Here is a 17,681-nt window from a genome sequence, read left to right as displayed (position 1 = left end):
ATCTGCTGCTCCAATTATACCAATTGGGCTGGCTTCCCTAATTTATTCTGTCAACTAAGGATAAAGAATGCATAGAAATGAAGCAAAATTTACCATTCTATATCACAGATAGTAATCAAACTAAATTCAAACAGAGCACCATACTCCAACTTCATTGCATATCTGTCCCCAGGACCTGTTCAAGGAACAAGCTTAAATCACTTCTAAAATCCAGGAAAGTTGGAGGTGTAGGGATCTCTGGAGGGAAGCCTGCTATAAATAAGAGGGAAGGAATCACTTTTGAGATCATCTAGTCCAACCTCCTACTTGAACAGAAGACCTTATACCATTCCAGACAAATAGCTATCCAGCCAAGGTGGCGCAGTGGTTAAATGCAGCACTGCAGGCTACTTCAGCTGACTGCAGTTCTGCAGTTCGGCTGTTCAAATCTCACCGGCTCAGGGTTGACTCAGCCTTCCATCCTTCCGAGGTGGGTAAAATGAGGACCCGGACTGTTGTTGGGGGCAATATGCTGACTCTGTAAACCGCTTAGAGAGGGCTGAAAGCCCTATGAAGCGGTATATAAGTCTAACTGCTATTGCTATAGTCTCTTCTTCGAAACCTCCAGTGGTGGAGCACCCAGAACTTCTGGAGGCAAGCAGTTCCACTGATTAATTGTTCTGACTGTCAGGAAATTTCTCCTTAATCCTAGATTGCTTTTCTCTTTAATGATCTTCCACCCATTATTTCTTGCCATTAGACATACCTAGTTCCCACAAGGATTCATCATACACTTTAGCCTCCAGCCACCTAACATTTGAGAAATTCTAGGAGTTGAAGTCCACAGGATGTAAATTAAGCCAACATCCAGGGTTCCATGGAAGAAATACCTTTGGCCTTGTGTCTACGACGTACATGAACTGGCTCCCTGCTTTGGCTTCCCTAATCGCCTGCAGCATCTGTTCATCTTCCAGGCAGCGAGTGCTAAATCCAGACAAAGGTTGGCTGCATCTGCAGATGGCAGCCTGAAATACAAAGGATGCGTAGAGTGTAACAGACATTCAGAACTGAGCACTGATGTACCTACTCTTCCTTTTCAATTTGGATGCAACTTTTGCAAGACTACTGAGAGGTGTTGACAAGGGCATGCATGAATATCAGAAATATGTTTGGGATAAAGTAGTACAATTTGGAAAGAGAGGTTATATAGTTTGAATACTCCTTGGATTGAATTAAAGGCAGTCCTTGACTTACAACCATTTATTTAGTGACCGCTCGAAGTTACAACAGCAGTGAAAAAGTGTCACATCCATTTTTCACACTATGACTATTGGGGCATCCCCATGGTCATGTGACCAAAACTTGGCTGCTTGGCAACCAATGTATATTTATTACCTCCCTGCGACCAATTAGATCTCATAGATTGGGCCTCCTCCGAGTTCCATCTGCCAGCCAGTGCCGGCTGGCAATTACAAGGAGGAGAGCCTTCTCAGTAGTAGCTCCGACCCTTTGGAACGATCTCCCCGTGGAGATTCGTACCCTCACCACGGTCCAGGCCTTCCGCACAGCCCTTAAGACCTGGCTAGCCCGTCAGGCCTGGGGACAAAGATAATTGCCCCCTCCCGAATGATGAATGAATGTTGCTCATTATTTTATTCTATGTTTGTCTGCGTTACTGTTTGTATATCCCCCACTTGATTTTATGTAAGCCGCCCTGAGTCCCCTCAGGGAAAAGGGCGGCCTATAAATGTTAATAAAACCTAAAACCTAAACCTTATGATGACTGCAGCATCCCAGGGTCACATGATCACCATCTGTGATCTTCTCACCTGGCTTCTGACAAGCCAAGTCAATGGGGGAGGACAGATTTGTTTAAGGATGGTGTGATTCTCTTAACCATGGCAAAAATTATTGTAAAATTAGGTAAAGAACAGCCTTGCTTAATAATGGAAATTCTTGTCCCAACTGTGATCATAAGTCTTTTCCAAGAAGATATGATCATTTTGTGTTCTCTTTCTTTTGCTCCTTCATCACCTTCTATTTATTTGCCATCGATATGGGGAAAATGCTGAGAAAGGAATGCAAGTGAACCAAACAATGTTAAAGGGAAATTTCTCTAGGAAATTTAAATCCATCCCAAAGTAATTTTGCCCAGCCTTGAGGTGAGAGCACTATAGGAACAATGAAGCTGGCAACTCAGCAGTTTATTCCACACTAAGAATCAGTCCCTCAATCAGCCAAGTAATAAAAGAAATTATCTGCTCCAAGCTATTTCCCTCTGGTTCAAAAAACAGATCAGCAGAGATGAGATGTAATTAGTTGAAGGCTGCCCTGCGTAACTCATTTTGAGGATTGAAAAAGCACAAGATGCCTTTTAGGCTGTTCTAAATGGAAAGTTGCCATTTAGAACTTCACACAATTGAACTTGATGACATATATTTCCCTAAGATCCAATGAAGGGAGTTGCTGCAGTCAGCAGAAATTTTAGCAACCAACTGGCCTCTCCAAAATCCAGTGGCCATAAAGAGTTTAGAGGTTTTTTTTTAGAGTTTTATTTGGCATTTATAGGCCGCCCTTTTCCCTGAGGGGACTCAGGGCGGCTTACAACTCATGGGAGGGAGTGCAAGACAAAACAAAAATGTGAATTAAAAAAAAAAAAAACAGTAAAACACAACATTCATTCAGCATTCGGGCGGGGCGGAATTAGGATCTTATCCCCAGGCCTGACGGAATAGCCAGATCTTGAGGGCTGCGCGGAAGGTCTGGACAGTGGTGAGGGTACGAATCTCCACGGGGAGATCGTTCCAAAGGGTCAGAGCTGCTACTGAGAAGGATCTCCTCCGCGTAGTCGCCAGTCGGCACTGACTGGCGGATGGGATTCGGAGGAGGCCCAATCTGTGCGATCTGATGGGACGGAGGGAGGTAAAGGTAAAGAACATTGAACAAGGAAGGCATTCCTCCCAACCAGCAAAGGCTGATCTTTGCTGGCAAACAGCTGGAAGGTGGCTGCACTCTCTCCAACTACAACATCCAGGAGTCTACCCTCCACCTGGTCCTGAGTCTCAGGGGTGGTCTTTAAACTTTCTGCTTGCTTACAACTGTTGAAGTAAACTTCACTGCACTTTGTTTCAATAAAGCTATTGGGATCCCCCCCCCCAACACAAAAAAGAACATTGAACTTAGCTGGATTCCAAACACTTTCGTACATTAAAAGATACACAGCCTAACATGGTATTTTCCAAGTGCTGATGGTGTTTTTAAAACAAGCAGGTGCCTTGAATCCAAGATCTACAATGGTTCCCATTTTATTCAGAAAAGGCAGTTAGTGTCATGCTTGCCTAAGGTGATCAGACGTCCCGATTTTGGCGGGACAGTCACGATTTCTAACAATTTGTCCCGTGTCCCGGGGCGTTTTTAAAAAGTCCCGATTTTCTGGCTTCATGTTGAAAACCCAGTGGATTTGCTTAAGAAATCCTAACCGGGGCAAGACAAAAGACACTCTGTCTAACCTCTCTCTCTGTCTCAGTACTTTCATTGAAGATATTAAAACGTTAAAGCAAGAAAACAGACCCCCCCGCCGCCTTTTTTACCTCCTTTTATAAGAAAAGATGACCCAGTACCATAGAGCTCCAGGAAATACTTTGGCTAGAAAAGTAGGGAGTGTCTCCTTCCTGGATTTTCTGGAGGGGAAGGGCACGGAGGTTGGAGGGCGGCTCGTGTGGGAAAAATGGTGAAATATTTTACTTTGAGAAAAATATTTCCCTGGGACTATTCAAAGAAAAATATTTCCCTGGGACTAATTTCACCATTTTAATTTGCTCAGTTCTTTGTATTAACATCTACATCATTCTGGATTGACTTGGAGTGCCTGCCTGCTGGTAAGTGAGCTGGGTTTTTTTCTTTTATTTTTTTAATGTATTTTAAAATAATATTTTATTTATCTTGCATAGGATTTTTTAAAATAGTTTTATTCTGTGTGGATTCTTTTTTTAAATTGTCTTAGACTATTTAAAAAAAGATTCTATCCAAAATAAATTGAAGTGAAACCATTTTTAAAAATTCTATGCACAATACTTTGAAATATATTGTGCATAGAATTTTTAAAAATAGTTTTACTTCAATTTATTCTGTGTGGAATAGTTTGAAATGTTTTATTTCAATTTATTCTGTGTGGATTCTTTTTTTAAATTGTCTTAAGACTATTTAAAAAAAAGTTTCTATCCAAAATACAAAATACCAGCTGCAGTTATTCACTTAAGAACTGTGGCAAGAAAGGTGGTATAGTGACCAAAGTTACAATGGCATTGAAAAAAGTGACTGATGACCATTTTTCACACTTAGCAACCATTTTCACACTTAGCGACCATTGCAGCATCCTCATGGTCACACGATCAAAATTTTGATGTTTGGCAACAGATTCATATTTATGATGGTTTCAGTGTCCTGGGGTCATGTAATTGCCTTTTGTGACCGTTTGACAAAGTCAAATGGGGAAACCAGATTCACTTATGCTACTAACTCATCAGCTGCAGTTATTCACTTAAGAACTGTGGCAAGAAAGGTGGTATAGTGACCAAAGTTACAATGGCATTGAAAATGGCAGTTGGACTTACCTGAACTGCATGTTTCGAGGAAAGGTGTGGGAGGAGTAACCATGGGTATTAACCAAGCCTTCTTGCCTATTGGAGACTGAGGTAATCTTTTGAAGCCACACCTACGGCTCTCCTCTGACTTCCCCAGATTAACCGATGGATCGTAGCAGCATCTGAAAGGAAGGACAAACAAGAACAGCCAACACATATCCTTCTTCACCGTTATAGCTGAACCTGGACTTGCTCAGGCCCCCTGGGCGCAGGGCGCCCTGAACGGGGGGGGGGGGGGAAGTGACTCCTCCCACACCTTTCCTCGAAACATGCAGTTCAGGTAAGTCCAACTGCCAGTTTCCAAAGAGAAGGTGTGGGAGGAGTAACCATGGGACATAACAAAGCTAGATGTCCTGAGAGGGAATAGATGGGCCTGAGCCCCTTTGAGAGTCCAGGACTCCCTGCAGAACCCTCCTGCCAAAGGCAGCCTCCGCAGAGGTGTAGGCGTCTAGCTTGTAATGCTTAACGGAGAGGGAGAGGCCCAAGCAGCCGCTCGGCAGATCTCCTCTATGGGTGCCTGGGTGGACCAGGCGGCTGAGGTGGCCGCACTTCTAGTGGAGTGTGCTGTGATGCCCTTTGGAACGTGGAGTCCACGTGCCTCGTATGCCTGTGAAATGGCTGCTCTAATCCATCTGCTGATGGTGATTGTCTCCCCGGGAGGATGGTTGGTAGGACACGAAGAGGGCCTCTGAACGCCTAAAGGAGGCTGTGCGCTTCAGGTATATGCGCAAGGCTCTTCTGACGTCCAGCTTGTGCCAGGATTTCTCCCTCTCCCCAGAGGGATGGGGACAGAAATCCGGTAGAATGATCTCTAGAGCCCTGTGGAAAGGGGAGTTGACCTTGGGCATGAAAGAAGGGTCAAGTTTGAGGATGACCCTGTTATCTAGGAAGGTGCAAAGATCCGCTCTGCTGGAGAGAGCATTGATCTCCAAGACTCTTCTGGCCGAAGTGATGGCAACCAGGAAGACGACCTTAAGGGTCAGTAGCTGAAGGGAAACCTCCCTCAAGGGTTCAAATGGTGCTTCCGTCAAGGCCTGGAGGACCGTGGGCAGGTCCCAGATGGGGAATCAATGGACCACTGAGGGTTTCAGATTCGCTGCCCCTTTGAGGAACCGTTTTACCACCGGATGTTGGGACAATGGAGGAGCGTTCACCCCCCCCCCCCAGAACCGTAGAGACGGCGGAGACCTGACGCCTAAGGGTACTGGTGGCCAGGCCCTTCTCATGGCCCTCTTGGAGGAAGTCCAGGACCTGTGGGACCGAAGCTGCAGGTGGGCAGAGGCCTTTAACTCGGCACCAGTTTGCAAAGGCCACCCAGGAAGCGTTGTAGATGCGTGTGGTAGACTGCCTCCTGGATGCCTCTACTGTCCTGATGACACTCTCGGAAAATTGGGCCTCCCTTAATTGTTCCTGCTCAATCGCCAGATGGTTAGATGAAGCCACTCCGGGTCCAGATGCTCCAGGGACCCCTGGTGCAGAACCACTTCCCCCGCTGGGATCCTCCAGTGGGGCGCTGTGGACAGATCCACGAGGTCTGCCAGCCAAGGGCGGCGAGGCCAGAAGGGAGCCACCATTATCATCTCTGCTTCCTCCGCTACCACCCTCCTCAGAACCCCGGGGATAAGGGGAAGGGGGGGAAAGGCGTAGAGAAGACCTGGTGGCCATCTGCATCGAAGTGCGTCCGTGTCCATGGCTCCCATGGTCGGAAACCTCGAAACGAACTCTGGCAGCTGGGCATTCTGCGGGGTCACGAATAGGTCCACCGTCGGATGTCCGAACCTCTCACAGATCTGACAGAAGATTGAGGGATGGAGTTGCCACTCCCCGTTGTCGACCGTCTCCCTGCTGAGCCAGTCTGCCTGATGGTTCGCTGTTCCAGAGATGTGTTCCGCTCTGATGGACAGCAGGTGCCTCTCCGCCCAGTTCCCTAGTCACAGCGCCTCGTCGCGAAGAGCCCTGGAGTGGGTGCCGCCCTGTCTGTTCACGTGGGCCTTGGCCGCTACGTTGTCTGTCAGGACTAGGATGTGATGTCTGGTCACCCTGTCCTTGAAGTGGCGGAGAGCCAGATGGATGGCTCTGAGCTCCAACCAGTTGATGTTGTTTCTTAGATCTGTTGGAGTCCACCGGCCCTGGGCGATCTGGTTCTCCAGATGGGCCCCCCCAGCCGAAGAGACTTGCGTCGGTGGTGAGAGTCTTCCTTGCCGGTTCTCTGAAGAGGCATCCTCTGTTCAAGGCTGGAGACAGCCACCAGCGAAAGGATAGCAGCACCTGGGGTGACACTCGGATCCTGAAGGTGGCGCCGCTCGTCCCGGCTCTCTGGTGAGGCAGTAGGAACCACTGGAGCTCCCTGGCATGCAGTCGAGCCCACGGCATGATCCCTATGCATGAGATGAACTTTCCCAGGAGCCTGGAAAGAAGAACTACAGGGACAGAGCGTGACTTGCGAACCTCATGGATCATCTTAACAATGCTGTCATTGCGATCCTGGGACAGAAAGACCTCCCCAGCCACTGAATCGATGATAGACCCTAGGTGGAGGAGCCTGGTGGAGGGAATTAGGTGGCTCTTCTCCAGGTTGATGGAGAAACCCAGGGACCTAATGGTGTTGATGGTGGTACCTAAGTTTCGTTCAGCCGAGTCTGGCGACCTGGCTAAGATGAGGATGTCGTCTAAATAACAGAACAAACGGACTGGGAGGGAGCGCAGGTGCCCTGCGGCCGCTGCCAGGACCTTGGTGAATGTTCTGGGGGCTGAGGCCAGCCCAAAGGGCAGGGCTCTGTATTGGAAGTGGTTCCCCTCATGGGAGAACCTCAGGAATTTACGGTGTCCCGGGGTGATCCTGATGTGAAGGTATGCCTCTGTGAGATCGATAGAGGCTAGGAAATCGCCCAGCCGGATGCCCTCCAAGATGGATTTTAGGGAGGCCCTCTTAAATTTGCGGTATACCACCCTGGAATTGAGTAGCTTAAGGTCCAGGATGGCTCTCCAACGCCCTGAATTCTTGGGAACTAAGAAGAGGTTCGAGTAAAACCCGGAGCCCTTCTCCCCCTCTGGGACTCTTTCAATGGCCCTGATGTCTAGAAGGTGCTTGATGGCCTTAGCCTTAAGAGCCCGTTTGGTCGGGTCTGTGGAGGAGGTGAAAGTGCGGAACCTACTGGGGGGGAGAGAGCGGAACTCCAGGTGCAGCCCGAGCCTTACAGTCTGGAGTACCCACTCATCCGAGGTGATACGATCCCAGGCATCCGTGAACAGGGAGAGGCGACCGCCGATGGGGTGATCCGGGGTCGGATCACTTAAACCTGCGGAAGGGGCGACCGCCTCCTCCTTGAAAGGGCCGTTTGCCCTGCTGTTGGCCCCTGAATCTGTCTCTCTGAAATTGTCTATCCCCCTGTCTGTGGAACCTGGGCTTTTGGTACCTCTGGTTCTGATTGTCCCCGTCGGGTGGTCTGTATGGGGTCCTCCTGGGGTATGGCGCGTGGCGGAAGTCCGATCCTTTGGTGTTGTTGGGAGAACCTTCCGCTTGTTCTTATCCTCCACGAGGATAGGATCCAGCGCCGTCCCAAATAGCTTCTCCCCGGTGTAGTCTGCCCGTTAGGTGCCACTTCATCCGGGATTCCGCCTGCCAATGGCGTAACCAGAGCAGGCGCCTAGAAGCAACTGAGGAAGACATAGCTCGCGAGGCATACTTTACCGCATCCAGAGTGGCGTCCGCTGAGAACTGCATTGCCGCCAGCATCTTGGATATGTCCTGAAGCAGGCGAACCTCTGAGGCCGGAGTCCTGTCCCTCAGCTGCTCCAACCACAGGACCGTGGACCTGTTAAAGAAAGAGGTGGAGGCGGCCGTCCTGATGGCCCAGGTGATAGCCTGGAACGTCTTGCACAGGACTATGTCTGCCTTCTTGTCCTCCGGCTTGAGGCAGTTGGCAGTGTCTCCTGCGACGACCGTTGGAGCTGATGCCAGGGTGGCCACCGGATTGTCCACTTCAGGTACCTGGAGCGCTTGGGCAAAGGTCTGATTAAGATTGTAAAATTTTCTCTCATTTCCCCCTGGGGTGGGAAAGGACCCTGGCTTTACCCACTGTGATTTGAGCACCTCCATGAACATCTCTGGCGTGGGAATCTCCTCCTTAGCCACAGGTGGCCTATGGAAGGGCCCCTTTTTCTTTTTACTCTTACCCTTACCAGAAGACTCAGCTACAGGCTTAGGATCCGGAGGGGGATCCAGATCCGCTGTGGCAGATGCCTTGCACAGCAAGGAACTGAATAAGGACAGGGGAAAGAGACCCGCTACAGTGGAATCATCCTCTACCTGGGAATCTTCATCCTCTGAGAACCCCACATCCTTCAATTCACCCTCTTTTAGGTCGGACGCCTCGCTAGCCGTGGAAGGGAGGGAGACCTGGCCTCCCTGGCTGCTGAAGTGCTGGGCCGATCTTGCTGGCCCCTGGCAGACTCCTGTGGGGCCCCGCTCCTGGAGCTCTGAGGCCATTACCTGGGCCAGAGCTCTAGCTAACATGTCCTGGAAGCTGTTGGTGAGGTCAGGCAGGGCAGGCTGAAGCTCTGGAGGCTGGGAATATTCCCTGGGATCAGGGGATAGGGGAGCCAAATGAGGCCTGGTTGGGCTGGTGGTTCTGCGCCCAAAAGGGTCCGCTCTCGAATCTGCTGGGGGAGCAGGCGAAAGAGGGGGCGATAGGGAGCTGTGCCCTCTATGGGAGCCCCTGGGTGAGGCTGGAGAAGCTGCCCGGGCCTCAACCAGGCCTGGAGGCCTGCGGGGAGAACGAGATCTGGAGGGGGAAGGGCTGATGGTCGCCCTGAATTCCCTGGCCGAGGCCCTGGTCATCCTGGCCTCCTTCCTGGGGGCTGCCTGCTTGGGGGTCCTGGCCTTTTCCCTCCTCACCGGGGATCTCCCCCTTGGTACTGGGGAAAGGCCCCTAAAGGTCCCCTCATCCGGGTCCGCGCCTCCTGGGGCTCTGGACCTGGCCTCCCGACTCCTGGTCGCCTCTGCCATTACTTACAGTTACGGTGCTCACCAACTTCCCCCTTCTGCAGCCGGCTGTAGGGGCGGATTTGGTCCTCTGGAGCTTGGATCCGCTTCCCTACTCTTCTGCCTCTGGATTTCTGCCTCAGCTGCCGGCAGGCACAGCCCTGGAATACCCCCCGGATCACCGGCGGGGTAGAGCCTAAAGGAAGCCTGTTCCGGCTTCCTGGTGCCTTGTGAGTGCTTTCGGCGTCCGTAAGGGAACACTGATCACGCGCTCACCCACGTGCTCCTAAAATGGCAATGGTTCAAGATGGCGGCCGCCGTCGCCGTCCGGGGCTCCTCTTGCCGCTGGGGAACGCCACAACGATCTTCGATGGGTTCCAGTCCTCGCTGATCCTCCTGGGCTCTTCCGGATGCCGCGCGGTCGCTTCTCTCACCCCTGAGGTTTTCGGGGCTTCCACCCCTTTAACGCGACTGGCCGGTCGCAGGGGGTGCTTGCACACGCGCTGGCAAGCCGGAGCTTGATTCAGCGGCACGGAGCACAGCAGAAGAGTGGTGAGACAAGCCGATGATTTCTAAATGTAATCCTTGTTGTTGAAAAGCTTTGCTGAAAAGAAAAAAACTTCTATGTTTTCGAAGAGAAGGGAGAGTCAGAGTAACACTCCTTTCAGGCCGAAGACTGGGGTTAATCTGGGGAAGTCAGAGGAGAGCTGTAGGTGTGGCTTCAAAAGATTACCTCAGTCTCCAATAGGCAAGAAGGCTTGGTTAATACCCATGGTTATTCCTCCCACACCTTCTCTTCGGAAACAAGTGACTGATTACTGTTTTTCACACTTAGCAACCATTTTCACACTTAGCGACCGTTGCAGCATCCTCATGGTCACGCGATCAAAATTTTGATGTTTGGCAACAGTTACAATTTATATTTGTAAATTGTAGTTATGTTGAAATTTAAAAAAATTTACAATACTATTTTTGCGTTGTATGAAAAATTTTGTTGCTTCGTATAAAATTTTTAATCAAGCCCCCTCCCCCCGCCCCCATTAAATGGAGAGGTGTCAGCACCTCTCCATTTAATAATTAGGAAAGAAAGACCATGAGACTCCATACGTGGAAAATCAAATGTACTTTTACTAATTAAAAATGGTTAAAGAGCGGTTGCATAGCGAAGTCTGATTAATTAGGCGCGAAAGCAGTTGATATATAGAATAGCCCATTCCACACCCCCTGGCATCATAGGCCTAGTCCAATCATAAGTCCTTCAAGTGTCAGGTGTGAGATAACTTCAAAAGGCATCCCGAAGATGGAATGTCGGTGCCATTAGTCCAGGCGGGAAACACCCACGCATGCGTAGTCTGACCATCCAGTGAACTCCAGAACATTCCTCCAGCACATCGAGTAACCCCACCCAAATACCATGCCCTCCCTCCCCGTTTCATGGCAGCTGAAGCAACAGCAAAGCAGAAGCTGACGTCCGGCCGTCCCCCGGAAAAAGGCGTTCAGGCCTAAAAAAACAAACAAACAAACAAACAGACGAACAACAAACACAAAAAGAAACAGGGAGGGGGAAAGAGAAAAATTAAGGCTTGTCAGGATAAGCATCATAAAACTTCCGAAGCAGCCGGGGGGCACGAACATGGGACTTGTCAACCCATTCCGCATGAGAGGGAGGAAAATGCTTCCAAGCCACCAAGTATTGGATGCGATTACGCCGCTTGCGGGAATCAAGTATTTGACGAACTTCAAAATGCTGTTCAGCATCAATCAGCAAAGGAGCAGGCGGAGGGTCATCAGGCGGATGTAAATGGGAAACACGAACAGGTTTAATGAGGTTAATGTGGAATACCGGGTGAACCCGGTGAAGGTGCTTGGGCAACTGCAAGCGAACAGAGACAGGATTGATGACCTTTACGATGGGGAACGGACCCACATATTTTGGCCCCAACTTCTTGGACTTCTGCGTGGTGTGAAGAAACTTCGTGGACAAATAAACCAAGTCACCCTCCCGGTATTCATATGGCTGTGTACACCTTTTATCCGCCTGTTTCTTATGGGCACGATGCGCAGCATCCAGAGTTGCCAGGGTCAAAGGCCAAATACGGCTGAGACGTTCGCTCCAGTCAGCGATGGACGGAACTTGCGGCTGGTCACAAGGCAATTCAGGAATAGGAACAAAATCTTGACCATACACCACCCGGAAAGGTGTGAAACCAGTGCTGGAATGGACAGAATTGTTGTAGGCCACCTCAGCATGCGGCAATAAGTCCACCCAATCATCTTGTTGATAATTGATGAAACAACGTAAATATTGTTCAAGAACAGAATTAGTCCTCTCACAAGCGCCATTAGTCTGAGGATGGTAGGCGGAGCTAAGGCCCTGGGCGGAGCCAATACGTTTGAGAAATTCCTTCCAGAACACTGAGGTGAACTGGACACCCCTATCGGAGATGATGCGATCAGGCACCCCATGCAAACGGTAAATGTGGGAAATGAAGAGTTTAGCCAGCGCCTTAGCGGAAGGAATTTTGTGGCAGGGGACGAAATGAACTTGTTTTGAAAACAAATCCGTAACGACCCAAATGATGGTGTGCCCCTGGCTCTCGGGGAGCTCGACAATAAAGTCCATAGAGATCTCCTTCCAAGGGGCAACAGGTCGGGCGACAGACTGGAGCAATCCCTGCGGTTTCCCAGGAGGTCGTTTCGCGGCCGCACAAACGGGGCAACTGGCAACATAAAGTTCAATGTCCTTCTTCAAAGATGGCCACCAAAATTGTCTCTTTACTAAATACAAAGTTTTTACAAAACCAAAATGACCCGCCAATTTGGAGTCGTGAGCACGTTGGAGAACAACGGGACGAAGGGAGGTGGGGACATACAATTTGGCGCCGATCCATGGCAATTCGTCCCTCATTGTGCACTCGTCCTGATGCTTCTGGAACCAGTCATCCTGGGGAAGGGCGAGTTTGAGGTCAGAGAGAAAATCTTGAGGCACGTCCACTTTTGCTCGTGCCTGCTGGCGAGTAACCACCGGAGCCGCCAGGCTGGAAGTGGGAACCACCGGTTGCACGATGCTCAGTTTAGAGCAGTTGTATTGAGGGAGTCTGGACAAGGCGTCCGCCATGAAATTCTTCCCCCCAGGGATGTACTTGAGTGTGAAATTGAACCGGTTGAAATGTTGGGCCCACCGCATTTGTTTGGGGGAGAGACGGCGCGGCGTTCTCAAAGCCTCCAGATTCTTGTGGTCAGTCCACACTTCGAAAGGGTGCTTAGCGCCTTCCAGAAAATGGCGCCACGTGGTCAGGGCCCACCGTACCGCAAACGCTTCTTTCTCCCAAACTGCCCAACGTCTCTCAGTGTCAGTGAGTTTGCGGGAGGTGTACGCGCAAGGTTGCAGGTTACCTTGGTCGTTGGATTGCAACAAGACGGCCCCAACAGCGACGTCGCTGGCATCAGCTTGGACGACGAAAGGCTTGTCCATGTCGGGATGCTTCAGCACCGGCTCCGCAGCAAAAAGGCATTTCAGTTTCTCGAAAGCCGCTTGGCAGTCCATGGTCCAGTCAAGAGGCTTGCTAGGCTTAGGTTTAGGACCACCCCTGGATTTCAGCAAATTAGTTATAGGAAGCGCAATTTTGGCAAAAGAAGGAATGAATTGACGGTAGAAATTAGCAAAACCCAAAAATTTTTGCAATTGTCTACGAGTTCTAGGCGCGTCCCATTCAGTGACCGCCCTCACCTTTTCAGGGTCCATTTCAATGCCGGCTGGAGAGATGCGATATCCAAGGTAGTCAATCTTAGTTTGGTGAAACTTACACTTGGATAATTTGGCATAAAGATCAGCAGCTCTGAGTTTTTTCAAAACAGTGCGCACAAGTGCGACATGTTCGTCATAGGAGCGAGTATAGATAAGGATATCGTCCAAATATACGATAACTCCTTTGTAGAGGTGGTCATGCAAGATCTCATGGATTAATTGCATGAAAACTGCAGGGGCCCCCTGCAGGCCAAAAGGCATGACCCGGAACTGGAAGCAACCAAGAGGGCAGTTGAAAGCAGTCTTCCATTCATCTCCCTCCTTTATGCGGACCCTATAATAAGCTTCCCTGAGGTCCAATTTAGTGAAAATGCGGCCCTTCCCCAACTGGGCCAACATGTCCTTCATTAATGGAAGTGGGTATACATTTTGGGCCGATATCCCGTTCAAATTTTTAAAATTAACACATAATCGGAGAGAGCCATCTTTCTTTTCACGGAAAAGTACAGGGGCAGCAACCTTGGGACGAGCAGGTTCAATGAATCCCCGTTCCAAATTTTTATCTATGAAATTCCGCATTTCTTCCATCTCCCTGGGTGACATGGAGTATATTTGGGGTTTTGGTAGTTTAACCCTGGGTAGAATGTCAATAGAGCAATCAGTAGGTCTGTGGGGTGGAAGTTTGTCGGAAGACTTCTCACTGAAAACTCCCCTCAGGTCCCAATACACTTTAGGAATCTTTTCCTCTCCTTCAATCCTCTCCTGCCCTCTGGCGGCCACCTCAGGATTGCAATTAACAGGTTTCTCAGGAACGCCCTCCCCTTCCGGAGGCTCTTTCGTGCGAATGCGCAACCAGCCTTCCCTCCAATTTATGCGAGGGTTCCATTTCCGAAGCCAAGGTAGGCCCAAAATGAGTGGCCTGTCCATTCCAGGCGCCACAATGAATGAGATTAGTTCTGTGTGGGAACCCATTTTCATTTCCAAGGGCTCAGTAAAGAAATGAGCGCCCCCCCCCGCGATGGATCCATCTATTTGGCAAAAGACAATGGGGGTTTTTAAAGTACGTAATTTAAGGCCCAACTTTTCCACCATAGCAGGATTGATCATTGACCGGGAACACCCTGAGTCAAGTAAGGCGTGAAGGGATTCCGGCTCCCCATCGGGCGGAACTTTTAATTCTAGGGGGATTAGCATGGGGCCCTTGTTTGAACTCACCCAGCGAGGCGATGTGTCGTCATCTGAGTCATCAGAAGAGCTGGAAGGGGCGTCCGCTTCTCCCTCTAAGGCCTGGCTGAAGCGAGGGGGTCTGGAATCCACAGCGAAGGCAGCTTCCTTCTTTCTCTTGTCTGAGGACTTGCCAGATCTCTCCTCCCGTTTGGATGGGGGTTGGGAGGCTGAGGGCAATTTAGCATGGCAGTCGGGTGCGCGATGGCCTAATTTTCCGCAACGAAAACACGTTACTGGCCTTGATTTCCCCGAGGAGCCACCCCTCCCCTCGCCCTTTCCTCCGAACGGGGCTTTCCGGCTAGGGGGGGTGGTGGATTTTGTTGCTTTCTCCTTCTTTTTCTGTCTCTCCTCTCTTGCATAACGGAGCCTCGTTAAATCCAGCTCGATGTCAGCAGCGTGTTCAAACCAAATGGTTAAGTGCTTGGGGAGATTTCGATTGACACATTGCTGATAGATATCTTCATCCAAGCCCAAAGCAAATTTGTCCAAAAGGGCATCTTCACTCCACCCCCTCATGTACTGGGAAAGGCGTTGAAACTCTTGAATATACTGGGACACCGGTCTGTCGTCTTGCTCGAGGGTTATAAATTTTAACTTGCTTCGTTTCTCAGTAAGGGGGTCATCAAAGCGTCTTTTGAAAGCCTCCATAAACCTATTGAAATTCCTCAGGAGGGGGGAAATCGATTGATGTAAACCAGTACTCCAGTCAGACGCTTCACCGTCTAATGAAAGTAAAATCATCCTTATCTTCATGGTATCTGATTCAAAATCTGGGCCGTAGATCTCCATGTAATTATAAACTTGCATGATAAAAGACCCCAGTTTTGCAGGGCTTCCATCATATCTCACAGGCAGGGGGGGAATTTTAGCCATTCTGCGTCTTGTGGGAGGTGGCCCCCCTAGTCTGGCAAAAGGCCCAGCAGGAGGGGGTGAATCAGCTCGAGGGGGGGGTGAATCAGCGCGTGGGTTTTCTCGCTCCCAACCCCTCCTGACCTCTTCATCTTCCCCACATATTTGCCCAAAATACCTTTGTTCCAAGTAATCAGGTTGATCTCCCCCCTGGGGTCTTCTTTCGGCTCCCGCCTCCAGCGGTCTTTCCTGGTGTTTCCTTCGGGTAACCCCCGCATCCCAGCCTGGTTCCTCCTCTCTTTGTCCTATCGAGGTGGACCACCGGGGGGGAGGTGGGTCAGCCGGGCTTGATATCTGCAGCTGAGACAAATCCTCATGAAGCAAGAGTTCGGCGGGGAGTTCTCCCTCCTTTCCTTCGCTGGCTGGCGAAGACATTTGCACCCTCCACGGTAGATGGTGATCTCCTGAAAAGGTGATTTTGAGACTTCGCTACTTGTCAGCACCTCTCCATTTAATAATTAGGAAAGAAAGACCATGAGACTCCATACGTGGAAAATCAAATGTACTTTTACTAATTAAAAATGGTTAAAGAGCGGTTGCATAGCGAAGTCTGATTAATTAGGCGCGAAAGCAGTTGATATATAGAATAGCCCATTCCACACCCCCTGGCATCATAGGCCTAGTCCAATCATAAGTCCTTCAAGTGTCAGGTGTGAGATAACTTCAAAAGGCATCACGAAGATGGAATGTCGGTGCCGTTAGTCCAGGCGGGAAACACCCACGCATGCGTAGTCTGACCATCCAGTGAACTCCAGAACATTCCTCCATCACATCGAGTAACCCCACCCAAATACCATGCCCTCCCTCCCCGTTTCATGGCAGCTGAAGCAACAGCAAAGCAGAAGCTGACAGTGTCCCTCTTTACCAATCTGAAAATCTGGTCACCTTAGGCTTGCCTCATTCAGTATTCAAGAAAGAAAACTCCCAACTCCATTTAATTAGAGAAATGGTACTTTTATGGACACAAAAACAGTGAAAGTGAAGCAAGATCTGAAGGAAAAAAGCGTGAACTTGTACATATCAAACATTTACCCATATCCCTCCCCCCAGTTACCCTGACCCAATGTCCAATCTCCAACCCCAAGGGTGTCATGTGGACCACATTTTCAGATGGCCTCATTCAGTTGGTATGCAGAGACAGTTAGCTTTGACCAAACCCAAAGGCGAGCCATCAGCATGCACAGAAGATGGTGAGAACAAAACTCCCTTCTTCGAGATATCACCACCAGCACGTTTCCCCTCCCAAATACCATGAGCCTCGACCCTCCCCTTTACTATGGCAGCTGATAGCAAGCATGCAAGATAGAGGCTGATAGAGGCTGACACTTTGGAACCTGTCTGTTTTACCTTGAGCAGCTGCTTTTATAATGGAGAAAGTGCTACAGCTGCTTCAATGAGCCCCCCTCCCCCCTGTGTGTGGGGTGTATGTTTGAATCAGTTTCTGACTCCTGCAATTGCACGGAATAGTCCCCTGCAGTCTACAGGAGGAGGTGTGGCCAGCGGAGCCAGCAGCACAATGTGTTCTCTGGATGGTCCGAAGAACCGCCGAAATCCTTGCTGTCTTGGGGGGATCCTGAGGACCATAACAGAGAAGGCACAAGCAGACGTGGAAAGGGAAGCCGGAAATCCCCTAAAACAACCGCAATGGTCTCCAGATTAAACAGCAGGGAGCTGACAAAAAGCTGAGGTGGCCACAGAAAATGGCTTTGTGCCTAAGGCAGAACTAAAACTTATGGCCTCCCGTTACTAGCCTAATGCTTTTACCACTACAAGAAACTGGATCTGAGTCATAGACACTGCATTTAAACTCCTGGACATTTCAAGCATCTCTTCTAACTCAAAGCCATAGCAATACAGGGCAGAGATCTATTAGATACGACAAGTAATAATTTTGCAGTCACTTTCCTGTGATTTTCATTTCAATTCAATTCATCTGTTGTCATTGCATAACAGATATTGCACCAATTCAGTTTATTTTGTTTCCAACCTTCCTTCCCAATTTTGATATCAATTTCCTCTTTAAGACTTTTTTAAAATTTTATTTTCAGTCTCCACAAAATTGCAAAAATGGGTAGTATGCAACCATTAGGCACAATAACCACCCACAAAACTTCAGTAAAGTCATATCTGGGGAAAAATTCCTCAAATATTGCAAAATGTTGTCATTTAAAGACATATTAAAATTTTATTA

At 49.4% G+C, this 17,681-nt stretch overlaps 1 protein-coding gene across 1 annotated transcript in view; it reads right to left on the bottom strand.

The window, feature by feature from the left end:
• MTMR8 (myotubularin related protein 8) overlaps positions 1-17,681 on the bottom strand; it is a 72,082-nt gene that overhangs the window by 27,228 nt on the left and 27,173 nt on the right. The window contains exon 6 of the mRNA XM_032227146.1: positions 870-1,004. Within this exon, the coding sequence (XP_032083037.1) occupies positions 870-1,004 (135 nt within the window). The remainder of the gene's footprint in view (positions 1-869; positions 1,005-17,681) is intronic.

Source organism: Thamnophis elegans, chromosome 12, assembly GCF_009769535.1.
Source record: "Thamnophis elegans isolate rThaEle1 chromosome 12, rThaEle1.pri, whole genome shotgun sequence".
NCBI lineage: Eukaryota > Metazoa > Chordata > Lepidosauria > Squamata > Colubridae > Thamnophis > Thamnophis elegans.
The sequence above is the reverse complement of the archived record's forward strand: the minus strand, read 5'-3'. Positions and strand labels throughout refer to the sequence as shown.